Source organism: Aphis gossypii, chromosome 1 (assembly GCF_020184175.1).
Source record: "Aphis gossypii isolate Hap1 chromosome 1, ASM2018417v2, whole genome shotgun sequence".
NCBI classification, from domain to species: domain Eukaryota; kingdom Metazoa; phylum Arthropoda; class Insecta; order Hemiptera; family Aphididae; genus Aphis; species Aphis gossypii.
The window spans coordinates 88,048,293-88,076,227 of record NC_065530.1 but is presented as its reverse complement, the minus strand read 5'-3'; the positions used below and the strand labels follow the sequence as shown (position 1 = coordinate 88,076,227).

The following is a 27,935-nucleotide window of genomic DNA, read 5'->3' as shown; positions in this document are numbered from 1 at the left end:
CAGTTTAATATCAGAATAGTGTTATAGAAGTATTTTTTTTTAATGCATTTTAATAGGTGGCAAAGCTCAAAAAGTTCCATTTAGAAATTCTATATATTAATCAGAAATAGAGTCTATTTTTATATATTAATAAATAATAACTAATAAGTATACTTGCATTGGAAAAAATCTGTATCTTATATTTTAAACTTAATATATCAGTAGACAGTAGTTCTAGTCTCTAGATACGCATAAATAAATCTATAACCCTGGTTCTAAATAACAATAAGCAATAGTGCAATACCTACCTACCACACTAATTTCATAATGAATTTTAAAATATTATTTTAACAATATAATAATTATGTGATGTTGAATTTAGTACAAATGTTATCAACGGTTTATAGCAAGTAGGTATATGGTGTTGCAGGTACCTATGGCCTACCTAAAATTAATCTAATTAATTTTAAATTTTTTGTCAGTGAAAGAGGCAGAATGACAATTAAAAACGTTACCTAGTTATTTAATAAATAGGTAGATAATAATATATTGTAGTTACCTAAACAATCGTTAGGTAATCGATTTTTATTTTCTATTATAATCTGCGTTATAGAAAGTAACATTGTTAAATAGGTACCTACTTGTAGTTCCTTTGTAGTTTATTCTGAATTTTATTCCTAATACCTACAAACACGTTAGAAAAAAATATCTATTATTCAAATGGTATTGACCTAAATTGAAACCTATATTTAATAAATTAAAAACTAGTAGACCAAAAAATATCACAATTAGGTATCGATGTGATGGTGATAGGTACAAAAAATGTAGAAGCGATACCTACTACAGTATTTTTTCTTATGTAAAGTACCTACTTTAAATATACGATATGTCATATACCTATCGATATAATATATTTATTATAAATTATAATATGGAAGTAGATTACATGCATAATATGACCTTATAAAATAATTTCCACCGCAGACGACAGACCAATATTCTACACTTTAAACTCGATATAATAGGTAGGTATATTACCGTATTTTTAGTTTTCCAATTATTTTTTTTTTTTTTTTTGTTAAATACCTAATTAAGAATTTTTACATACGTTCAACATAACAAAAAAATGTTTCCACATAAATTATAAACAATAAATTAAATACTAGTTATTTTTGACAGTAAATAGGTAGTAGGTTATAGGTACTTACTGTTCGATGATACTAGGTACTATGTCATATTGGTAATATGTACCAAGAGCTTATTGAACAAGAACTGCATAGAGCTATAGAAATTAGAAAACAGCGAATAATTAATAATTATTGAGGTTATCTTCAATAGAATAAATAATAAACATTTCAGCTTTCATCCACGCTCATTAATTAATGAATTGGATTTATATAGGTATTATAAATGTAATATAATAAATAATAAGTATAATTTATCTGGTTTTAGCTATAATATATTATAAAAATTTCAAATTTAAATCAAGCAACATTTAATATAAAATCCAAGATATGTTGAACAACTTTCGAAGCGTCATTTAAATGTACATGGTGAGTCCCTTCAACTTCTACGTAATTAAAATCACTTGTAGATTGTTTTATCGTTTCTAAAATACTTTGAAAAAGTGACCAATTATCACGCACCCTACCCGGAACTGCTTTGATCATTAAGTAACGACAACGGATCTGTTTTGCAAATTCGTTGGTTACATCAAATGATGGTAAAGCAAATCTGTTAACCTGTAAAAAAAATTAACAAAAATAATCTACTTGTACAAATAATTATTTAAATACGTACCTATAAATAAATTCATGGTAAATAATTTTCAAAAATAATAAACGATGTGATTAATAAATAACAAATAATAGTTTAATTTTGAATTATACACAATATAAAATATCTATGATATAAAACAATTTTATAGAACACTAAACAACTGCATAGTCAAGGTTAAGGGTCAGGAAAGGTCTTGAGGCCGTTCACGATTAAATATTTTATGATGTATGTAATATTATGTAATAATAATGGCATAGCATAATATTATGTTGATCTGTTATCTACACAAGTCATAATAAGAACTCAAGATCAGTTAGGTACAGTTGCATTTTTTTCTGAATTGTTTGAAAAAGCTACAACAATTATGCGTTTTAAGCAGCACACCCAAAGTAATCTAGATAAAATTAGTTGTATTATATTGTTATATATTAATTACATTACTCTATGTTAGCCAACCCCCACCAATTTTGTGTCTATAGAGATGAGTCGGCTCTTGGTATGTTTTAAACATTTTCAGTTCATCACACTACTGATAATTACACACTGTTTTGTTAATAATCATAAATAATATAATAGAATACATATATTATTAAAAACTTATATATAATATGTCATATAGAAATAATTTTAATATTGTTGTATGGCTTAGACCAGCACTTCTCAACCTGTGGTACTCAAAGAAAATCCCCCTTGATAAATTCTATACATATAACATAAATGTATACTTAATAAGCAAAAAAAAAAAAAGTAAGGTGGTACATAAAAATGTTCAAACCGTGTAGGTGGTACGCCAATTTAAAAAAGTTGAGAACCGCTGGCTTAGACATAATAATTCACTAAAATATATACTATTATATGGATACACTATGGGTTATACTATATGCTTATATTACAATTATTAAAAGCTCCACATTTGCATAACAAACTCCAGTCCTAAAATCAGAGTTTCCCAGCAAACTCATTGATGGAAAGCTCATTTTAACTTACAGCACCCTACAATATTTTCTAAAAACTTCAAGGCACTCTATAGTAGTATATAAGTATGTTGTGTATTTCTATATACTTTATAACTTTGCTTTTCTTTAGCTAGGCATCGCCCAATATATTATATTTTATAAAAAAAACTAGCTGACCTGATCATGTGTTTCCATGGCTGTCATAATCAGTAGAATTAATGCTATACTAAACTATTTACTTTTACAAAGTTCTTTTTGGCAGCATTTTACTTAAAATATAGTGGTATGAAAATAAACACTAAAAAATAAGTTGTTGAAATGAAAAAAAAAATTATGAATGTATAAATTGGTGATATTTATTGATATAATAATAATTCATTTAAAATTTAACAATTACAATTTTTAAATTAAAATAAATACCTTAATTGTATTTGGGGTGTCATACCCCCCCCCATGAAATTTTTTTAGGCATTTTCTTAAATTTCTATTTTCTAGCTAGTTTTGCTTTTTTTTTTTTTTTAAAAAAGGGTTATGTATAATTGATTTTAATTCTTTAGTTATGTTAATGATTATCAAAGATATAAAATATAGGTAGTAGATACTATAGAGTATTTATCTATGATTTTGATCGTACCCCATGCGTTTTGAAATTCAAATTTAGTTAATTCGTCAACTTTTTTAGAATTAACTTATTGCAATTTTGGTATGTCGGTAATACAATTATATTTTTAGTACCTACAAAAAATTATAAATTATTTAATTTTGAATATGTTTAGCTATGTAGAATATAGTTTATAATATAGAGTAAAATCAAAATCAGTTATGTAGTTTTAGAGCGCTTTGCACGCAAACCCATTGTACATAATTTTTATATACACAGATAAATATTAATTTATGTATTACACACATACCTACATACCAGTTTCCTAAAATTATTTTTTTTAAATTTTAAAATATTTGTATGATTTTTCATATTTAAAATAATTTCATGGCACTCTAGTTGGGAACCACTGACTTAATAAAAGCTTCTGCTTACATTTGAGTTATGAACCACAAATCACTATTTATCTCTGACCGTATTAAATTAAATTATATTGCATTTAAATTATCAACTCAAATTTATTTTGATTTATATGATACAGTTATAAGCATAAACCAGAAAAAATTTCTCACACAAACTAAATCCAACTTTTCCTACATACTATTATCTTTATTTGACAAAATCCATCTTTTATGTGTCAATCAATACTCTCCATAACTATTTTTCTCAATCAAAATAGTTCTGATGTTATGAAATTTTAAAATCCACCTAATAACAAATTTTAGGTCTATACATATTCCATGGACAGGATCTTTAAAAAGGTGGTGATGCTGTGATCTACTTGGATAAAATAGATGTTTTTTTATTAAGTCTATTAATTAGGATTCTGAACAATCAAATAATGAATAATAGAAATCATGAGAATTATCACAGTTATAGATAGAAAATGAGGTAATGAAGGTCTAACCAGCCATCTAAGAATTGAGCCTCAACTTAAACACGTAATTTTGTAGAAAAATCAACCATAGGTAAGTATATTGTAAATATAGGTAATACATAATACTATTGGTCTGTTAATAGATAAGTTATATACTTATATAGTTATATATCAACTACATTATAATAAATAAAATAACAGTAAATATAAATTAACATTATTACTGAATATGAATTGCATAATATGTATAATATAGGCAAAATAATAAGTGCTATTTCATAATTACATGTTAGATTTATGATATAGTACAATATCAGTGATTAGCTTATAGGCTGTTGAATGAAAGTTGCAACATCTGAAGCTAAACACTCTGGATTATTGAGATGTAAATGATGAGTACCGTCATATTCCTTAAAAACAAAGTCTTTTGCATTCATTTTTATTATTTCCAAGACTTGTGAATAAATTGGCCAGTTATCTAATGATCTGTATGGTTTAGCTTTGATATTCATATAGCGACATGTTATTTGACCAGCAAATGCTTTTACTACATCTAGAGATGGTAAACCCATCCACGCAACCTGTACATGCAAAATGTAATATTACTACATTAGATAGCAATCCCATTAGTACTATAAATATTTTTGCATTGTGACCTATTTATACCCTGTTCGCCAAAAGACTGAACCTGTGCAATGGACGGAAACTCGTCTTTTTTCTCTACTTGACGGCTACGGCTCTCTTATCTATTTTGAAGAAGGAATTTTTGAAGGAGCACCCATCAGTTAGAAACATGAAGTGGTTAGGTCTCTCAGAGAACAGAGTATAACTCCATAATTTATAGTGTATTACATAATTAATAACCTGCTTGCTTTATGATTTAGTTATAAATTATAATAAATAAAACCTAATATTAAATGAATTATAACTTATAACTAGGGAACGGATTTATAAAATGTGCATATATTTATTGGTATAAGGTATTTAAAATTTGATGAGAATTGTCTAAGATTTAGATTATTCTAATTAAAATTAAAATAACTGTATTTTGCATATTATGCATTTCTCGACGTTTTAACATTGTTTTGCATATTTAATGCATATTTTTGTCTAAAAATATAAACTTAGAAATTATTAAAGAAATACTTCTTTAGTTGCATATAAATCTCTTTCCTACTTATAATTATAGGGTATAGAATAAATGTAACTGATAATTTAAATGTTTAAGGTTATAATAATTGTAAAATATTAAAACATTTTAAACATTCATATCTCACTTCAAAATTTAAATTAAATATAAATAAAACCTATAAGATGTCATAGACTTGTGTTGTTAAATGTTTAAAATGTTTAAATAGATCTGTTCTACAAATTAAAATCGTTGTAATTCTAAATTATAATACCATTTTTAAAATAGTATTTATGAGCTCCAGGAAAAATTATAATTTATAAATTAATTTTCATAAATATTTGCATTTTTTAACAATTATATTATTATTTATTATTATTAATATTGTATTACTTTTTTTATTTTATTTTACCAGTTGTAATGGAGTACAAAATTATTTGTTTAAAATATGTCTTATACTATTTCCTAACAAATTTAATAATTTTGTATTAAGTTGATGGTTTTTATTTAAAATTGCACTTTAGTACTGAACATAGAAAATGTATTTGTCTAAATTAATTATTCACTTATAATATAATAAGTGTATATATTGTATATATATATTTACCTTAAGACGTATATCTCTTGAAAACAAATACTTGTTATCTTTAACACGATACATGCCACGTCTCATAAGTATTTCACAAGATTTGCGAGTCAGAGTTCCATGATGTCCATCAACGACTAAATCAATCATATCTGAATATTTATAAGAAGGCATTTTATCAAGTCCTAATGCATCGTAATAAATGAGTCTATAACATATTTTAGATATTTATATATTAATTATTAGTAATAAATTGTCATAATTGGCAATTAATATAAATAAAGTATATTATATAAAATAAAACTAACTTATCAATATTTGGTCCTGTATTTTTAACAATTTCACTAGGATCAAAAATGACTGGTGCTACTGTGTCAATAGATATCAACATTTCCGTATCATCAGGGTATGATGCTGCATATAAAAATCCAATAGCTGCACCCAAAGAATGGCCCATAATAGAAACTTTTCTCCAATTATAATGTTTAATAATTCTTCTTAAAATAGCTAGACCATCCCAAAATATATAATAAGGTAAGCCCTATGAAACATATTATTACTTATAATATAAATCTAGTCTTAACATGAATAATGTATTGAAATTATGAAAGTTGTGAGATGAATAATTTAAAATATCACATAGATTAGAATTCATATTATCCTAAATGTATTAGCTAGTTTTTTTTATATAATATAAAATACATTATATCAAATTTATGAGGAATATATTTTATAAATTTTAAAAGAAATAAAATTACTTATCATCACTGGAAATTGAATGTAATTATATAAAATTATATTTAAGAGGTTATTATAAATCCTTTATGTAATAAAAATCAGATAAAAATCATAATTTAAATTTTTTGAAAAAAAATTTTACCAAAGGGATATGAGAAGACCGCCCATGTCCTGGTAGATCTATACATAAAATAGATAAATCTTTTGGTAGTAATTCAATCAAAGGATCAAAAGTTCCAGCATTATCTTGCCATCCATGAATTGCAATTATAGGCTGCTTATCTCTTGATCCCCACCATTTACCTAAACAAATTATAAAAAAATGTATTCATTTTTATTTTTATCTCATTAACAAAATACCAGTAGTTTGTATTAATACTGAACATGTTGTATGGAAAAATATATATACTTATTTATTATGAATATACGGATTGAGCTCTTTTGTATAATTTAAGATTAAGTAGTAGCAAATATATAATAATGTTAGAATTATAACGAGAAAAAAAAACAAGACAAACAAACACTTTACAATATTAAGATTATGTAGAAATAGTGTAATAAGATTTAGATACCTTACTTCTTCATTTTTTTTTTTTTTTTTGTTAAAATAAAAATTAACAATTTTTTTTAAATATATTAGTATAAGTAAAGATACAGTCCAACAATACTTATTTATAAATTAATACTTATGTCTCATAATAATAATTAATAATAAAACTTCAATACTAACCACTTACAAAACCGAACGGTACAGGAATTTGAATTTCTTCAAATGATGGTTTACTAACAGGTACTTCCATTGTTAATCTAAAATAAAACTTATTAGGTATATTAACACTTAAATAATATTATTATTAATTAAGTTTTTAAGATATAAACTAGAAACTAAACCATTAAATAAATTACATTACCAATCAAGTTGAAAAACCCTAAACCACTATAGATAGATACAACAAATTTAATCTGAATAATGCTGTTTCAATAAAATGACAAAATTCCAAATAGTTATTTAATAATAATCAAATAAATTAACAACTTGTAACGTTAAATTAACTTAAAAGTTAGATAACTAAACATAAATTGTCATGTCAAAGATTAATAATTTTTTTCATACTCTTATCAAATACTATTTTATGTAATATATTTTTTTCAATAAGTAATAATAAATACAAGTAGTCGATTATGCCAACTTAAATTTATATAATAAATTATAATGAACTTTTTTTAAATATTAATATAATCAATTCTTTAAAAAATTAGATTATGCTACAAAAAAGTCTGGTTAGTTTCTAAATATTAATTCAAAATTATAGATTTCTTATGGATATTATTAAATAATACATTAATATTTTTAATTATTTAAAATATTAAATTGTTTTGATACTGAATATAACCACCAATCGTAGGCATTAATAAATTTAAAAAAAAAACATAAGTATCTATTTGAAAATAATAACAATATTATTCCAATTTCCATAATATTAAGTTAATTTGTTTTAAAGGGTTATATTTTAGACATATTTAAACAAATCATATAATTTAATCAAATAAAATATTAATTGTTTTAATAATCTTAGACATTTAGTTAATAATAAAAAACTATTTCAATATTTTAATAAATTTATCCTTGATAAAATTTCAAATATTTTATATTAAAAAAAATATTCATGTTCAAAATAAATTTATAAATATACATTATTAAAACCAATTCTATATAGTTTAGCAATAACTAAGAATTAACAATAAGTACATACTCTGAGCTAATGGTAGATCAATAAAATATTTTTCCAAATGCTATGTGGTATGGCATTATTATTATTATTTTACTTGATAATCATAATTATTTTATAAAATTATTCACTTGAAAAATGATTCGTTCTTTGTACTTCAGTTATAAATTGCATGGTACATTAAAAAATATATATTCACAATCAGTATTCACTATTCGGTAATGTATTGCAAACATAATTTTAAGTGTTTCGTAAACTATTGTTTCCAATAGATTTGTAGTAACAAATAACATTTAGACACTGGTAAAGAATAAATTTAAATAACTCATCAGAACAAAATATATTCATGAAAGAATTAATAAATTATAAAGTCATTAAATAGTTAAACATTTAACTACCATCGTTATACATTAAAAAAAATATATAATATTCATGCTAAAATTTTCGATTTTCGATTTATACATGTAATTTATAATTTATAAGTATACAAATATATAAATAAGTAATAACCAATAATAAATATTATATTTGTAGCTAAAAAAAAACTAAGAACAATAATTAAATAATTTTTCATAAATTATAAACTATTTTAAATTATTAGATATAGACGTATAATAACAAAAACAAAATAAAAAATGTAAAATATTGTCTACTTAAAATTCTAAATTGTATGATAATAATTATGTACAGGTAAGTGTTAGAAAATAGAAAGATTATGATACAAAGAAATATAAACTAACATATTCTGAATAGGTAATTAGAAAAATATAATATGAATAATATTGCCAGGACCGGATTTAGAGGGGAGCCAAGGGGCCCCCCGCAAGATTGAATTAATAAGAAGCCCCCAAAAAATAATTACCTTTTTTTAATTTTTCTAGTAATTTGCAAAAAATATTCAATTTTTTTTTAAGTTTGACAAGTTTCTATCATTACTACTTAATTATAAATAAAATTACTCAACTACTGTGTTGACTGATGTGTCGTAAATCATAATAGTTATTTGATTATCAAAATTAATATTATTTTATTTGTGTTGTATAAATTATTATACATTTATACACTACGTTCGAAATATGGTTTTTATTTACTGGCAAAAATATTGTTTAGTGTCAAAAGTGTCTAAAAATAATGTTTTGTTTGATACTATCTGTGTTTTTTATTCTACATCAATAATTTAAATGAACCAGATAGTGTTACTTTCTTTAACTTTATCCCTAGTACAAAAATACATTTTTTTCTAGAATACCTAATAACTTGTTCAAATTCAATGGTTTTGATGTACTAAACTAAAAAATAAAAAGAGATGACTATAAAGGTTACTTGTATTTACTTATTAATTGTATTAACATTTTATAAATCTGTATTAAATATGTTTAGTAAGCAAAATTTATGTGATAAGAAATTAATAGCATGACGAGGGAACAACCCATCAGTAATATAATTTTAAAGTTTAAGTTTTAAAGTATGTAACTAAAAAATCATATTTCAATCATCTTATGTAGGCCCTGGGGCCCCCACAACCCTAAATCCAGCCCTAAATATTGCTTTAAATTCAAATGCCAAAACTGTTATATCAAAAGTAAATACAGTTTTAAAATTTTATCAGAGTTCAAGTTAAAATTAAATCATCAAAAATTAATAACAATCAAATATGTACCTATATAAATAAATAAGTTATTGATTATATGATTAAATCAAAATTAATGATGTTATTTAAACATTTATATTATATCATCAACAATTAGAAATAAACGTACAAATTATAATAGGTACTATTGAAATTTTCATAAAAAGTTTAAAATTATAAATTGAAGTACTTACTTATTAATAATAAATACTAGTGAATAATATACTTGTCAATTATTAATAATGTGACATTATGGACAATATTAAAAATAAAATACAAAAAAAATAGACAACTATAATAAATTTGTATTAATTGGTGATAACTGATCAGTATAAACAAGTATTGTAAATTTACAAATACATTAATAAATTATTTAGAATCTGTAAAATAGTGAATGAACCAATAGCAAAATCTATAAAAATAATAAATTGGAAAATAAAATCATACCTATGTTATGGAAAAACAGAAAATAATGTTAAAAATAATAAAATATCTTGTTTACTTTTATAAAAGAATATTATACAATCAAATTTTTACTATCAAATATCAAATTAGAACTCATAAAAAAATATAAAAAAAACTCATTAAACCAAGGAAGATTTAAAAACAATTAGAAAAGTCAAATTGATAGCTAAATCCTGGGTCAATACCTATCAATATTCAATACCGCTAAGACATCGAAATTGTGAATTATTCTGAATTCTATTAATTTATTCTGCGACTAGATACTAGATAGCTTGAATTTACTTGATTGTTGATAGCCATAGCAACAGTTTTTTAATGGTTTTTTTTTATTATATAATATATAATAAGTGTTTAGCATAGATAATAAAAATAATATCTATGGTGTTTAGCAATGTCTATTATTATTATTATTATTATCATTACCTATATATTATCTATCGTTGCAACCGTAAGTAATACAAGTGATAACAAGTGATAACTCATTCACGAAAATCAATAACAATAACAAAGTATATTATTATTTTGTGAATAAGTCCGATTACTATTATTTCAGAATGTAATAGTGGAAATGTCAATGACCAATTGGCTATGAATTTAGATTTCTAATATTTTTAACAAGTATTTTTATACTATTCTAAATATTCTAAACATTTATTTCCCAATTTTTTTGAATAGTTTCTGAGTCAATATCATTGTGGATTAGTTATAACTTATAAGTTACATTATTATAGACTGAGATCAGAAAAGTGTATCCATATATATTAAAATGTATATAATGTACATATTATGATATAGATGTATTGTTAACATCAGACTGTAGTTTATAGAATAAATATTATTTTATTGTTAATCTAAAACAGTTACAATTTTTTTTTTTTTTTTTTGGTATAAAATTATTTTACAAACTTTATTCTGCAATCTTGTATTCACAAGGACATTTAATCTAAGCATTGGTAATAGGTATGTTAAATTTCATAAATATAAATACAAATTTTTACAAATTTATCTAATTAGAATATAATAAATAATATTCATGTAATTTCATCTATCTAATTAGGTATAAAACAATAATCTTTGATTTGTTTCAGTGTTCAAGATGTTTCCAATAGAAGAAACAGATGAAGTATTTGATGCTGTAATCCGTTATGGTTTATATTTAGTTGCTATTTTTCAATTAGTATGCATAACAACTGTGTTTTTATTAACTGATCAATCTAATGACTCAAAAGTAATTATTAAAAAGGTTGAAAATTAATAAAATGTATATTAAATAATAAGTTATGTACTGAATAAATGCCAATAGTGAAAAAAAACACTAACATTCCATTTGTCTTTTTAAAATAAATTAAATGGTACTAGAAAAAAAAAATTTTAAATTATAAAAATATTACTATGTACTAATGAATTGTTCCTATACACAGAACTTCAATAAAATATTTTATTTTATTTTATTGAATAAATAATTAATACATCTTTATCAACTATATAAATTAATAATTGTAAAAAAGTTATTTATGTTTTTACCATTTTGCTTATTATTTATTGATACAATATTTTCTATATTTGTAGTCATTAATTGTTTTAATTATAATTCTTTATTTACAATAATCACATGAATCATAACAATATTTCAAAGTTTATCTCTGTTATTGATCATAATGACTACTTACTGGAATAATATATACTATTTTATTAACTTTAAACATAAAATAAAAGTGTTAAATTAAGTTATTGAATTTTTAGGAAAATGGTGATGGAAGTGAATATGACTCTGATGGAAGTACATTTGCATCACCTAGACGCCCATATTCTCATCATAGATCAAGAAAACAGGACAAGAAGAAAAGACGGTGAATAAAAATAAATAATACTTGTAATATTGTTCCTTTTTTAAGTTTAATTATTCATTATAACTATACATTACTTGTAGTTTTTTTTATACAATTAACCTTGAACTTTTAAATCTCATTTATATATTTTACTTATATTATATAATTACTTTTATAATGTCTATTTATACAACATATATAATATTACATTCATACAATATACATTTAGCCAAAAAAAAAAAAAAAAACAATTCTATATAAATTTTGAAATTAGTTTTTTAATTTTATCCAAATTCTTTATTGTATATATAATTTATTAAATATTAATAACATATGTATTAAATATTTTACTGGAGCCTGGAGGACACATTGAAGAGACTAGAGAAATTATCATTGTGTCGATGGGTTATCAGTCACATACCTACTTATTACTCACGTGATCCAAAAAAAAAATATGATTAGAAATATTAAGTAATAAAGGATTTTTAGTTGAGTAATATTTTTAGATTAGGTACTCTAGTTGTTTTAGCTGTACTGCCTGTACTACAGAATTTTTACTCTACATTTTATGTATCTTTAAACTGCATGACTTGAAGAAAAAATATATAATTTCATTATTAATTAAAAGTCTGCATAAACAATTTTACCAAATTATCAACTTTAACTGGAACTTAGTATAGTTACTATACATTATCATTATCTTGCCTTTTTATTACAAAATATTACAAAATATTTTTAATTCATAAGACGATACTGGTGGTAAAAATATAACTATTAACTAATGTGGTAAATGGTAATATTGTAATAGTGAGTTTATAAAAGATTAGATATAATATTCTTTATAGTATAAATAATGAAATTTATTTTTAATCAATTGGATATAAAGTTCACTTATTAAATATTTATAAACTATTTTATCATAGAATAGATAAAATTCATCTATTCTGTGATTTTATTACTGTGATAAAAGATACATATTAATATAAAGCAGAAGCCAGTATAAGAAAAGATATGTTATTGTAGTAGACACTTTAGTCTTACTTCATTAACCACACAAGTTTAGTATACGTTTTAAATTTTTAATGCATTAAAATGCAAAAACATTGAGTAGAATAAAAATTAATACATATTAAGCAAAAATATGTGAAATAACATCATAGTTTGGCATGAAAATTCATGATTTTTTAAATTTTTTTTTGGTTTTTCCTGGTTATTTGAAAAGTAATAGAAATTTTTTACTTTTTGACCTATTGCTAAAAATCATTATCCAAAATTGAAATTCAAATCATTTCCACTGCCCAAAAGGTGATAACACAGAAATTAAAACATATGTATAAGTAATGTATTATAAAGTCAATATTTCCATTGTTTTACTCAGAATCTAAAGTGAATAAAAAGCTATATATTTAATATTCAAATTTCTAAATCCAAAATTAAATATTTTACTATGAGAAAATGAAAAAGTATTATGATCATGATATAAGTTTAATTTCATTACATAAAGAATATTGTAATAATTTGTTACATTGGAATAATGAATATAGCTAAATTGGTATTTATGACTAGGTTATAATGGTGTATTAAGTTGTAGAATCATCTTTGAAACTAAAACAATACAAAAAAAATACTGATTATTGAGATAGTTAAAAAGAAAATAAGAATATTAATTAAGTTTAGTAGTTGTTTAGTTAATAGTTTTTGAAATTGCCTCGTTTATTACGCATACCAAAGACGATAAACAACGCGTGCTTGGATCATTTAATCAGTAAAATCATGGAGGAAGCGATTTAATGCTGCGCCATTCGTACATTCCATGCTCCGCGCCGGTGGACTGGCGCATCCCCACTCAAATGCTTGTTCCCCCGGAATCGATGATGTTTTGTTATTCTTCGAGAACACGGACAAGATGGCCGATTAGGTTAAACGAGTGTTTTTTAACGTTTTCATGTTGATTACTCGTCGCTGTGCGCGTTTTAAATTAAATGTTAAACAAAATATCCGAGTGTACATCGCCGGCGATCAAGTGTTACGTTCGACAAAAGCTGTGGCTGCCGCAATCAGTTTTCCTCTGCTCAATAAACCGACACGTTCGTAATGTTTACGTTCCAGGTACATGTACAAATTGAGTTATTTACTTGACATTTACTCGAATGTTCGTGGGTTTCCAGTATGTAGTTGGTTTGAAAAAACCGTCCAACGTCAAGACACGTCCGTCAGTATTTGCTTGGAACTCGGTGGTCCCCTGGCACCGGTGTTTACGATGCAATTTTTCATCTGACGAACACTGAAATGGCGGTATTTTCATTTTAACACTAAGTTCACCTTTGCTTATCACTTGTTTGCCGGTTTACGCCGTTTTCCAAACATTGTTTATCTGTCCATTTGAAGTTATCCACAAGCGTTTAATAAACTGTCTGGGTTATATAGGCCAGTGGCCACAAATAATAATATTCAACCTAGAGTATTGAGCTTCACTGTTTTGGTCCTACCACCACCAATTAGTAAACGTTGCGAACACGATACTATAGGATTTTTGTGTGATGATAATTATTTTAGTTTTCATTTTTTCATAGAATTTCAGTTAATATATTTTTTTTTTGCAAATAATTTTAAATAATATGCATTAGGTAGATCACATTAAAAAACTTGACACTAAAATTTTTTAGTTATTCGCTATGATTTTGTAAATCACTTACAATTATTTTTATTTATTAATTTTTTTATTTGATCACAGAAAAATTTTTAGTTTTATGATTGAAATATTAAGTTTTTACACAGGTATTATGACTTTTAACTACCTATTAAATTATATAGATTCTTTTTTCAAAATGACAATAGCATTGGTTTATTCTTATAGCAATTAATGGTTTTACTTCTATTTCTATTGATTATTCTACTAGTGAGCTGTGTGAGTTGTACACCTAAAAATAATTTGATTATAATGTTATTTCTCAGTTAATTGTTCAAAATAAAAAATACTGTCAAATATTGCAATTATAAGAACCAATAAAATAGTTTATTATGACTTAATCTTGTCTAAAAATTACTATTTACTATAAGCCCGTGAAAATATATAGTTTTGTGTTTGAGTGTCATAGAACTTAGTTTAACATGCAAGCTTTATTATTAATTCAATCTATTATCAAAAAGCATTGCAATATTTTTATTATTTTTGTGAATATCTTTCTCAATTTTAAACAAGTTCCTACAAAGTGATTTTAAATATTTTTACCATATTGATTGTTAACATCCAAATGCATGAAGTTAGGTATTGTGTTTTTTTTTTAAACAATTAATATTTACTCTTGCCTATAAATGGAAGTAGTGAATTAATATTTAATAGGATGTTATTGATTTCTTTGGTACTAAAACTGACATAATTTATATATTTTAATATCAATTGTACGCCTTTATAATAATTTTTGAATTTATAGTAAAAATAGTATTATTTAGATAACAGTATAATTGACAAGTGATAAAAAAAATTACTATGTATGTCACCGTTATTGATAACATAAGGATTACCTACTTCATTTTTCATTAAATTATTTTCACATTTTTGTCCTGTATCCAACTGATTACACTAATTTAATACATATTTATAAAATTATGTTAAGCAATTTAATAACGTTCAAGGCAGTTTATAAATTATTAATTAGGTTCAAGAAACCTTATCCACAGGTCATATTAATATTATTTTTTGTACATGGACTTTTTTTTTTAAAATTGTTTAGTTACCAGATAAGTTTAGTCAGTAGTCAAAATATACTAGACAGGTTTTTGATATTTGATCACAATTTTAGAATACTAAACAGTTACACATTTTTTAATAATTTATGAATATTTTTGAGGTTACTTTTATTATTTTATAATGCTTTGTGGATGATGATCGATAATAATAATGTAAATACTACACAAGTATACAAACGTCATCAATTGACAAATGTAAATTATCAATTCGTTTTCCCGCCAAAAATAAATTAATTTTGATAATTTTCTTTTAACGCTTTTTTACTACTGATCGTCTCGTTAAGGAATTTTTTTCCATGTGATTTACCTATCTTTTATATTTATATACAATTAATTTATTTGAATCAATAGTCATCATTAGCTGCACCATGTTTGCCAAATGCTTCTCTCAACTTTTGAGCTAGTGTAGAAAAATTGAAATGGGAATAGTTACAAGCCATCTTATAACGGAGGAAAAGTGTTGACGACGTGAAGGTGCGCTAAGTTTCAATTAAATGCAATTCGGCTGTTAGGATCCAAGAATTGTCGTCTTCCAACCATTCTAACGAAAGAACGTTGCACACGGCCAGTGATATAGAAAACATGATACCTCACGCGTCGGAGAAACGAATTTTGAAGTGTTGAAAGCCGAAAACTTATACCGTAAATGAAAATAATAACAAATAACAATCGGCCATGATAACTTGCAATAAGTTTTATAACCGTGGATGCAGTGGTGGTGGCAGTAGCACGGTACCATCGTATCACGCGAATCCCGCGGACTCGGGGGCGCGCGCACACTATAGGCGCGTGTTGTGTACTTGTGTCGTTCGTCGGTGCGTCCCACTGTCGTTCCCTCGATGGCCGATAATCCACGGTATGCATCGGATTCCGTTGCGTTTGTAGGTGGGGATAGCCGCGCTAGGCGGTAACGCCATCCTGCCCACTGGCGCGCGTAAAAATACTGCATTGTGCGTGCGGGTGCGCGAGATTTTGACACACAGAAGCTACTGATAATAATAATGTGAATAAGGAATATCCATATCGTGATTCGTGATACAAGTCCATGGGTAAAGAGGAACACGCTTACACGCTCGCACGATAATGTTAGGAATTGCAGTACCGGCGTATATTTCTGATGCCAAAATTACCCGTTGCAAGCGTTACGAATTCGGTGTAGAAACTATTATGATTAACCGATTATCAAAGTTGATAAGGCTTATTAGTACGTCTGTTATTCAAAATTAATGAAATTTCAATAAATATGTTTTGATTTTGACGGTATTTAAAGTATTTGAATGATAATTATTATTTGGCTTAAAAAAAAAATAGTCGGTTACATTAATGAGACTCCGGGATTGAAACTTCGATTTTTTTTTAAACTTATTATTTTTAGTATATTACACATTGACCCATTTAGGTGTTCTTAAATTCAATGAGATATTATCATCCTTAATTATAGTATTTTTAGTTTAACGGTGGTTGGTAGGATACAAAATTCTCTGGTAGTGGTTTTTTATTTCCGACATTGTCGTATAAATCATATATACCGAATTGTCCGAGTATTATAATATTATTATAAAACTGCTCCTGCCGTGCCGCCGTTTCGTTGTTGGATGCGCACGCGTGCCGCAACCCGCAGCCGGCCGGCCTCAGTTCCCCCCGAGCACCCCATCATGGGCCCCAACCAAGTGAACTGCCGCGGCCTTGCCATAATATTACAGTGCAAGTGTGCAACTCTACGCCGCAGAGACGCGTTCTTGCTCTCTCGCATGCCACTTCCTCCCTTCCATCCGTGACTGTATTATGCTATGTAATCACTGTGCTATGTAGTCGATAATAATATTATTATTTTGAGCGCTTATCGATACCCCTCCCCCAACATCGCGTATTTACAGAAATAATTATTGATGCATTACAAAAATATAAAATGTTCGTTTTTTACTTTTCTGTGATTTATTAATGCTTTTCATAATACTATTATTATAGTAGGTAGTCATATTTTTATTTGGGTTATATTAATATGCACTAATAAATGCTAGTTCCATGATGTTTTAGAGGAGCCGTTGTGCTGTTTTAATTCTTGTTAATTTGTTTATTTTTTTCATATTCCTTTCAATTATTAATTTCCATTTTCTCTTTAAAGTTGAAGTTATATAGTTAAAGAACAATAATAGCCCTATAAACGGCTTTTAATTTCCCTCCAATTTTTTTTTTATAAAACTTCTTTTATCATAAATTTATATTTATATTATTTATAAAGCATAAGTAACGTAAACCTACATCAAGTTATGTTTGTAAACAGTGTTATCTTTCGAACCAATTTAATGTAATATTGTTATTTTGTCCACTCTTTAAACTAAGACTAACGATTAAATAACTGTTTAGTATACACTGCATATAAATTATTTTTTATGACATTCAAAATATTCAAGAATATCAAATGCATTTATTTTGACTTAATTAATTAAATTGTACACGATTAATACCAGACGTTAAACAACAATTAATACAATCTTTAATTTAAAACTGTTAGTAACAATCTTTTTTCATAAATTTAAATATTTTTGTATTTTTAAATTTAATATTAAATGTGATTTCCTTTGGATCACTTGGATTTTAAGTTAGAAAAAGCAGTGTTATGTATAATATACTTGAGTTTAAGTGTTTTTTTAAATATATAAAATATTTAATTTAATTATATATTTTTGAACAAAACAATAAGTTTGCCTAAATGTTTTTTGGTAAAAGTTGCTTTTCTAAAATTATATTATTCTTTTTACATAGGTAATCAATTGTAACTGTATAAACAAAATATAAATAAGCTATAATTATTAATGTTTTTTACTTATAATTATTTTAATACTATAAGTATTTTTCTTTGAGAATAATGATAATAGGTAACATATAATGACTATTTTCTACCTTAAGTTAATGTGATAATCTTCTTATCTTCAAATTAAAATTGTTAGATATGCAATTTTGTATATTTTTTAAGAAATATGTTGAATGTAAATTTAAATTTTTAGGATAGAGCTAAAGTGAGTTGGTGATGGAATCGGATGGTAACGTCAGGACACCGGGAAGCGCCGCTTACTTTCTTGTAGGTTCGAGTCGCGTACCATGTGGTCCAGCTGTCTCTGGTCAGTTGACCATTCCTGTTGGGCGTCCCATGTCCAATCAGGATGTATCAGGACCCAGTCTCATCGTTCAGATGACACCATCCCGCAGTCAAGCACAAGATCATCATGCACGTGCCACTGTGGTGCGTACCACAAATCAACCAGTCACCATGCATCGTTTCCCTTTGCAGCTCAATCATACCAGCGCCAATCATATACTATCACCAAACCAACACTTCAAACAAATACCGGTTTATCAAGTAACAATTTTAAACTTTTAATCTCTTTTACACAATTTTATTATATTAGTTTATTTATTTATTTATTTATTTATTATTAACAGAGAAATCCCAGTTCCATTCAAATGGAATCTGTTCGAAAAAACGTTTTTGTTTCAACTCAAGTTGCCTCACCGCAACTACCTTACAGCCGAGTAGGCTTAACCCCTCATATGTTAATGACATATATGCCACCTCGTAATCGTCATTCAAATAACCAACGACCCCGTGTTGTCCCAGTAAATCGGCCTAAGTAAGTTTTGATACACAAACTGCTATATTCATTTTTTTAAATAATTATCAAATTAATTTTATTATTATTAATTTTTTTGTTAGCCCTATGTTAAGACGAGATCATTGCCCTAGTGATGATGAATTATTGGAAGTGACTGAACACAGACCAGTATATGATGCAAAAAACCCTGCAGAGGTTTGTAATTTATCATTAATTTATCTTTTAATTTATATATTATACTAAATTCAATATCTTAAAAATATGAATGTAATTTTCAGTTAATTAAAGTGGAACACAACTATTGTTTTGTTCCAAGGGTGTCACCTCAAAGAACAAACCAAATTAATGGTTTGACATCAACAATAAATGTTACTTCTGGTCAATCTTGTATAGTATCACCTACAGTATCACAGATACAGCCACAAACTCAATATAATGTTGTAAATAATAATAATAATAATAATAATAAAGGTAAATAAAAATATTTAAAGAAGCTTTCATTCTTATAGAATAAAGGTAATTTAATATTTTTAATCATGTATTATTTTAATTTAGTTATCCAAAAGTCAGCAAGTATTCCAAATAATGTGCCAATATCAACATCTGAATCCTTACAGTCATTGCAATCATTGGTGAAGCATGAACCGCAGGTTCAGGTGGAAAGTGAATTAAGCGCAAGTGATCATGATCTCGATGGCCAAGGGGAAGAAACTGATACCGCACCAGAGGCTGTTGCCGAAGGCAAAGATAATATTAAGTCAGAAGAACCTGCAGTAACAAGATGTATCTGGTAAGTTTTTTAACCTTTGGAATATTTTTTAGTAAATAATATTCTACTCATAAACTTATTTATATTATAATAGATTTTTTATTACACTATATTATATAAATATAAATATATAACTGATATAGGCCTAAAAAACTGTCTCCACTCAGAATTTTTTTTCTCGTTCTTTGATATATTATTAAATTCAAATTTAACACATCCATTATAGAGACTCAATCAATCAACATCAACCAGTGTCATATACTAGTGTTACCAACTTTCATGCCAACCTTTTAAAATTTCTTTATAATTAAAGTTATTATCAAAAAAATTACATTCAATAAATCACTGGAAATGTTTCCTACCTTTGAATTTATTAATATAATTTAATATACTTTTATTAAGACTAACAAAAATAAATAGGCCTATTGAAGATAATTTTTTTGTATTGCTCATTTATACTATGATAACAATACAAGAGGAGGAGTAAGGTATCATCTTATTTATATTACTATTTAATTTAATTTATATTTATTTTTCAGTGAAATGGAACATGATGATGGATTTATGATAAGCTGTGACAAATGCTTGTAAGTACATTTGATTGTGTGTATACTTGTCATTTTAATTAATTTAAATTACATTTTATGTAATAATTTAGAGTTTGGCAACATGTGGACTGTGTATTAGAAAGTAGAAATAATCTGCCTGAAGAATATTTATGTGAACGTTGTTCACCAAGACCTTTTAATAAAGAAGCAGCAGCTGCTCTACAACATATGAAACTAGCTAAAAGAATAGCGATGGCTTCAGCATCACACTTAAGACATTCTAGTGACTCTGATCTCTCTTCAGAACTAGGTAAATTAGCTTTAAGTATTTTAAATTTTTATGATATATAGATTTATGCTATGTTGCACTTGCATAAAAGTTAATTAACCACCCGATCAACCATAATATTATTTATAATATATTTATAATGAATTAATATAAGTTACAAATAAATGTGTTCATCTGTACATTTGACTAAAAAAAATTGTTATAGTTGAGAAATCTTATTCTTATTTTCTTAAAATTATCTATAAGTAATTGTTTTAAGTTTATGACAAGAAATTTAATTAATTCATAAATTATTATAAAAATATATATTTTTGTCATGAACTAAAAATTTAATTTTCAATACCATTTTAAACACAAAAAATTAACCTTTTTCTGTTTAGTATACAACTGGGTATAGTGGATATAAAAATATAATAATGCCACACTATGCAATTCTCAAAATCTAAATATTGAGAATAGAATTATAAATCAGATCATCATGGATTACCATATTATCTATAGATGTAGGATAATCATTTCAAGAAAATAAAATAAAACAGGACAGTTGTTTCTAGGTCTCCTAAAAAAATGACCTAAATGATTTAAATATTATTATATTGAAATAATACTATAATACTGTACACTTTAATTTGTTGTACATATGGCATACAACATGTGTCATGCTCGTCGCTAATTTAATTGTTCATCGGCATCAGCCCTCAAAAATTATTTTCTATTATTTTAACTTTGGTTGTAAAACAGTTCATACATTGATTTATTTTAATTACACAATGTCATTATGGAAAAACAGGATTAAAATGGAAATATATTCTAAAAAGGTGATTGGTTATTTGTTAGTTATTTCAAAGTTTATCAGAACAACTAGCACGTCTGGTTACTCTACTCTAGAGGCAGTAGAAGTATAACAAAAAAAAGTATATAGGACGATTAAAAATATATATTAAAACCATTTTATAATATAAATATTCATAAAAGAAAAACATGTTAAATATGAAAGTTTTTTTTATTTATAAATATCTTAAATCATTAGTTATTTTTATAATATTTTTAGTGAGGTTTGGGGGGTCAACATTTAAATTTCAAATGGGAACCTATACTTATTTACAATCATAATGTAAAAAAAAAATTTATAGTATTTCGTTACATTTAAAACAAAACTTGGATGAGTATTTTGTGAATTATTAGTATTAAAAGTTTGGTGAGCGAAGGATTGAGTGGTACAGGGTTACGTGACAAAATGTTGGTCTACTATTCTGCTCACCTAAACTTTAAATACCTACAACTCCAATTACTTGTCTGAATTTCAATCTTTATATACTGAAATGAAAAAAAAAAATGTTCCGCTTCAGAATATGAAATTAAAAATGTATGTTGTCTTACAAAAAACTAAAAAAAAAAAAAATTACAAACTAACAATATAAAATATAATTTTTAGTACTTGTTATTTATTTATTTTGTTTTTGTTTTTTCTAAAACTGCTGTTTCTCTACTTATACTTATTATTATTATTTCCCAGATATGCCCATAGAGCGTAGCAATATTCAAAACAAAAGAAAAAAGTATAAGAGTAGACAAAAAAATACTCCTAAACGAAAAACAAATGGTTTGCCATCATCTCAATTAAAGCAACGTCGAAAGAGTGGTCCATCACCTGGCCCAAGAAAAAAGGGTTCAATGACTCCTGAAAAAAAGGCATTAGCTGAAGAACGCAAAAAAATGTTAATTAAACGTAAAGAAATGTTATTGGAAAAAAAACGATTAGCTGCAATGGATAAAAAAAAGAAAGTAAATCAAGAAAAGAAAATAATACAAAAAAAGAAGGTAAATTATTTATTTAACTTTTAACAAATTAGTTTATTAAGATAATTTGTAAATTTAAATTAATTATAGACAATTGATTACTCTTCTGATGATGAGCCAAAAGTATTTAAAACTGACAAACTTAATAAACAGCACACTAAATCTAATACTGAGCAACCTGTTGATCAATTACGAAACTGGATTGACAAATATGAAGAAGCTGTTACTAATCATTATTCACAAGAATTACGTGCTCGTTTATCTGCAATTAAGCCAAATGGTAGTGTAACATCTGGAGAACTTCGTACACCTGTCAAAATTCCCATTAGTAGAACAAAAATGTCCTTACTTCCTAGTGGGATAAAAGTATGTATATTATATTAGTTTTTTTTCCTAATATTTTGTGTATTAATTTATAAATTATATTTAACAGATGTTAGTCAGTAGTTCAGTATTGACTAACAATCAGCCTATAGTTGAAGTTCGAGGAAAATTTACTTGGACTGGTTCATTAGCATACAAAGATCCAATACCTAATCGAACGGACCCTTATGTATTTTTTTATGTTGTTCGATTTTCTACTGATTGTGATATAGAAGTTTGTGTTGATTGTCGTACATATGGTAATGATGCACGTTTTGTTCGACGCTCATGTAAACCAAACGCAGAGGTAACATTTATTTATTTAAAAAAAAAAATGTTTATTTATTTTTGTGTTTTGTTTTTGTTTGCTTTAGCTAAAACATTATATTGAAAAAGGCTCTATTCATTTATACATAGTGGCAAATAGATATATTGAAAAAAATACAGAAATTACCATAAATCATCAGGCTGCAGTTCCATTTAAACGATGTAACTGTGGTGATCCATCAACGTGTACAGCTTCTATAAGCCCATCACCTCATATAACAACACCACCTATTCCTGTTGTACCAAAAAGTTCTTCTTCATCGCCATTAATAGACCCAACTGTTAGTAATTCTTCAGATGATGAAAATAAACCTCAAAGAAACAAAAGAACTAGACAACAAAGAAATATGAAGAAGCCAAATAAAAAAATAGTTAAAAGAACATTACCTAAGGTTGAAACACCCCCTCCACCTCCACCTCCTCCACTACCATCACTACTACCACATCCTCTGACGCCAGTTAAAAGCAAAGAACCCAATGGACCAGGTAGGCCAAAAAGTCCTGTCAAAAAAGTGGAAACAAGCCCTGAGCCTGACCTTAAATCTAATAACAATGATAACAAACTGGTGAAAAGAATGAATGAGATGGTAATAACTTTTGTAATACCTTTACAACTAAATATTTTTTAACCATTACATTATTTTATAGTCAAGAGAAGAGAGAAAAATGGTAGCTATTATGAAAGCTTTTGAAAGAATGGAAAAAAAAGAAGCTCGAAAACAAGAATCTAGGTCACATAAAGATACAGATTCCTTCAATAATTCTTCATCTCATAATCTAAATAGAAACAGAGTTCGAAAAAGTGTTGTGAAGTAAGTCGATTTTTGATTCTGGGTGAATGAATGTATAATACTATAATACTAATTATTATTAAGTAAAGTAAACATTTTGAAAAAATACATTTCATTTGATCATTATTTAAATGAGGTCTGTTAATATTTTAGTCTTTATGATTTATTATATTAGCATAACAATATCAAGTTGAAAAATCATTATTGATTCAATGAAATCGATTAGTTATTAAAAATGTTCGATGTTTTTATTTATTTATTATAGAAGGAAACAACGGCCATCTAATAAAAATAGTCGCTCTAAGTCAACTAGAACAAATAGACCACAACGTAGAGCAGCTGCAATTTCATCTCGTTCCTATAACAGTTCATCAGATGAAGATGACAATAATAATGATGATGATGATGATGATGAGGAAGAGGATAGAAAAGGTCGTTTATTGTCCAAAAAACGTGTTCAGAACCGTTGTAAATTTTCAGTACGCTTCCAACACAGGCCGTCAGCTCTTTCCTCTATTCCTCGGTCTATGTTACGGCGATCACCACACAGTAGTCTACTCAATACTCCCAGTAAGATGGATAGTGAAGAAGCTAGTGGTAGTGAAGGAACTCCTCCAGCCCCGTTATCTAATACATGTATGTTAGTGGCTGCTGCAGTAGGACCTCTCGCACCAGGCTTCAAATTTCCCAATACAAAAAAAGTAATTTCATTATTAATTTTTATAACTTATTTTTCTATTTAAAAAAAAATATATACATCATGCAAATATTGATTATATTTTGTTTAGGATTTTGTTAACTCATGGGTGAAGTCTGAAGGAAACTCTCCAACTGGAAGTGAAGATTTCAAACTAGGCGAGTCAGGTTGTGCAAAAAAAAGATGGTTACAACAAGCTATTAGTGAACAAGGTATTAACCATACTAAAAATTTTAAATTTCTATTTAAGAAAAATCAATATTCTCTAGTACATAATATTAATTGTGAATTTGAATCATTAATATTCTATTTAGATTCAGTCGGAATCAGTAATGGAGATCAACAGGTAGGTCCATTGAAAAAACGACGAATGGCACGAGAATCTATGTCTGATTGTCCATCACCAACAGTTCCTGGTTCAGGACATATGAATTTTGCTGATGATGATGTTATTGAAGATGAAGAAGTTGAGCAAGCATCTCGTAATATTGCTTCTATTGACTCCAAATTAGCTATATTCGAGGTAAATAAAACATTTTCTTTAATTTCAAAATTTAACATTTACTTATTTTTATGTATTTTTTTATTCAGAATAAGAGTATACCGTTAATTGATTTGCAAAAATCATCTAATACAGTAGCCTTGGTAGAATCATTTTTGGGAGAATTTAAACCTGATGATGAAGGTACAGCAGAACTTGTAACACAAGACAAGTCTAACGTTAAAATAATGGTTGAAATTAAGAACGAAGCAGTTGTTGATCCACAGCCAACCCAAGAAACTTTAACCAATAAAACAATACCTATAAAACATGAAAACAAAGTTTCAAATGAAGTCACTGATCAACCAGATACTACTGATGTCCAGTCACCAGTTAATAAATCTAACGATACTGCAAAAGAAACTATTAAAGAAAGCGTGATACCTATTGTAGAACAACCACCTTCTTCTCCACCCCCTCCTCCACCACCGCCACCACCACCAGTCAAGCGAAAGGTAAGATTGTCTTGTAATTATTATGTCATATAACTTTTATAGTTGAACATTTTAAATTATGTATTCCAGCTTTCATTATCTGAATATAGAAGGCGTAAAGAATCACAAGCAACCGTCACCAAAGAAAAAGATGTTGAAACTGGAGCCAGTGACACTCGACCATCGCCATCTGTATCTCCTAATACAACTCTCGCAGCTTATGAAGAGATTACCCAACAAGTTATAGCTAAATCACTTGAATTAGAGTCAAAATTGGCACTGCAATCCAGTCCATCTTTGTTTGAAACCACTATATCTAAAGAAGAACCAAAACAATGGGAAAACCTAAATGATAGGTTAAGGAGACAATTTGGAGTCAATATCACTGAAGACTTACCAAAAAGACATCCAAGATTGTCACCTCCGCCTGAATTCATACCCACACCAATTGAGTCTTCACGATGTAAGAGTTTTTGAATAAACTATACCTTGAAATTATAACATTTCAAAAAAAAAAAAAAAAAAAACGCATTTTTAATATGAAATGATACATTCATATTTAATTTATTCAAACAATTTCAAGTTAGAAAATCAATCATTGTGACAGAGTTAGCTATTTGTATAAAATATTGCCCTCCTCTTATACATTTTCAGTTCAATACTAAGTTTAAAAACTTCTGATATTGCTACTATTTAATCAGAAATCATTGTAGATAACATCCAAGAGAATTCAATTTTTAGAATTCTGTTTTTCAAAATCAAGAAAAATATAATAAATAGACAATTTCCAATTTAATATTTTTTTTTTTATTATTTAAATTTTAAGTATTTTCTGGCTATCTATTTTTATTTAATACGATTTCCTTCAGTTATTTTTTTTGGGGGGGGGGTTTGTCGGCCATTAAGACCATCCTGTCACACACCCAGTTCTCCAGCCTTCTCTATCCAAAGCTCATGCTTTCCAATCCGTTCCTCCATTCAGTGCCAACACGTCCTTCCTTACCATATCTTCCCACCTTAACCGAGGTCTCCCTAGTGGTCTTTTATCAACTGGGATTTCGTCCATAGCCATCCTTATTATGTTGTTCTGGCTTCGTCAGTTATTAATCCAACTTAATTTATGTACCACATTTTATTTTCATCATCTAGATAATAATAATTTTGTGACAATAGAAATACAAATAATAAATAAGTATGTAGTTAAATATTATATTTATTAAAATTGCTTGTTTCAGATTCATATTACCATCGCTCAGATGAGCAACTTTATTCTTGCGCGAAAGAGGATTTATTGTTACCATCAACCACTGTCCATGACAATGGTCCTCCAAAGCTTTTTAGTCCACCATCACAAGCGTACTTTTCAACTATGTTTTTTAGACAGCCACCGCCCCCACCACCTCCACCGCCGCCCCCTGTATGATTTACTGTTGTATTTCACAACAAATGCAATACACATTACACACCAATAATTAATTCTAATATAATTGATTACAAAAAATAATGAATAGATTATTTTTTAATCAACTCAACTAAAATTTATATATATTTTTTCTTTAAAATAAATGTAAAAAAAAAACACCATTGTAGTGTTTTTGTGTAAATAGATTTATTTTTTCCTTCCATTGTCTTTTTGTTGAAATTTCATTGCTTTCAATTGAATGAAATGTTTCAGTACAATTAAGTTAATTACTTTTATAATAATTATTTATA

At 26.5% G+C, this 27,935-nt stretch overlaps 3 protein-coding genes across 12 annotated transcripts; 2 read left to right on the top strand and 1 right to left on the bottom strand.

Moving 5' to 3' along the window:
* Nucleotides 1-1,416: 1,416 nt before the first annotated feature.
* On the bottom strand, nt 1,417-14,971 carry LOC114129478 (probable serine hydrolase). 7 transcript variants are annotated; one of them, XM_027994777.2, is made up of 6 exons: nt 7,557-7,723; nt 7,376-7,452; nt 6,788-6,948; nt 6,216-6,448; nt 5,929-6,115; nt 1,417-1,721 (listed from the first exon to the last, which is right to left on the bottom strand). In XM_027994777.2, the coding sequence occupies exons 2-6, from the start codon at nt 7,443-7,445 to the stop codon at nt 1,464-1,466; spliced, it is 909 nt and encodes a 302-aa protein (XP_027850578.1). In that variant the 5' UTR covers nt 7,446-7,452; nt 7,557-7,723; the 3' UTR covers nt 1,417-1,463. The 7 variants fall into 7 exon arrangements, with proteins under 7 accessions (XP_027850578.1, XP_050057874.1, XP_027850281.1 ...); XM_050201917.1 differs by lacking the exons at nt 1,417-1,721; nt 7,557-7,723 and adding exons at nt 1,830-4,773; nt 14,435-14,971; XM_027994480.2 differs by lacking the exons at nt 1,417-1,721; nt 7,557-7,723 and adding exons at nt 1,830-4,773; nt 10,656-10,784.
* LOC114131629 (protein anon-73B1) lies at nt 10,842-12,926 on the top strand. 3 transcript variants are annotated; one of them, XM_050201921.1, is made up of 3 exons: nt 10,842-10,918; nt 11,559-11,713; nt 12,214-12,926. In XM_050201921.1, the coding sequence occupies exons 1-3, from the start codon at nt 10,849-10,851 to the stop codon at nt 12,322-12,324; spliced, it is 336 nt and encodes a 111-aa protein (XP_050057878.1). In that variant the 5' UTR covers nt 10,842-10,848; the 3' UTR covers nt 12,325-12,926. The 3 variants fall into 3 exon arrangements, with proteins under 3 accessions (XP_050057878.1, XP_050057879.1, XP_027852732.1); XM_050201922.1 differs by lacking the exon at nt 10,842-10,918 and adding an exon at nt 10,967-11,430; XM_027996931.2 differs by lacking the exon at nt 10,842-10,918 and adding an exon at nt 10,988-11,430 and having other exon boundaries at nt 11,559-11,698.
* LOC114132828 (uncharacterized) lies at nt 14,176-27,749 on the top strand. 2 transcript variants are annotated; one of them, XM_027998416.2, is made up of 19 exons: nt 14,176-14,408; nt 19,058-19,410; nt 19,494-19,681; nt 19,765-19,858; nt 19,942-20,134; nt 20,219-20,453; nt 20,972-21,019; nt 21,091-21,290; nt 22,786-23,090; nt 23,160-23,435; nt 23,503-23,739; nt 23,807-24,346; nt 24,408-24,571; nt 24,816-25,251; nt 25,339-25,459; nt 25,562-25,770; nt 25,839-26,243; nt 26,313-26,685; nt 27,458-27,749. In XM_027998416.2, exons 2-19 carry the CDS (start codon nt 19,081-19,083, stop codon nt 27,643-27,645), a joined length of 4,542 nt encoding a protein of 1,513 aa, XP_027854217.2. In that variant the 5' UTR covers nt 14,176-14,408; nt 19,058-19,080; the 3' UTR covers nt 27,646-27,749. The 2 variants fall into 2 exon arrangements, with proteins under 2 accessions (XP_027854217.2, XP_050057816.1); XM_050201859.1 differs by lacking the exon at nt 14,176-14,408 and adding an exon at nt 14,468-14,594.
* Nucleotides 27,750-27,935: the final 186 nt, after the last annotated feature.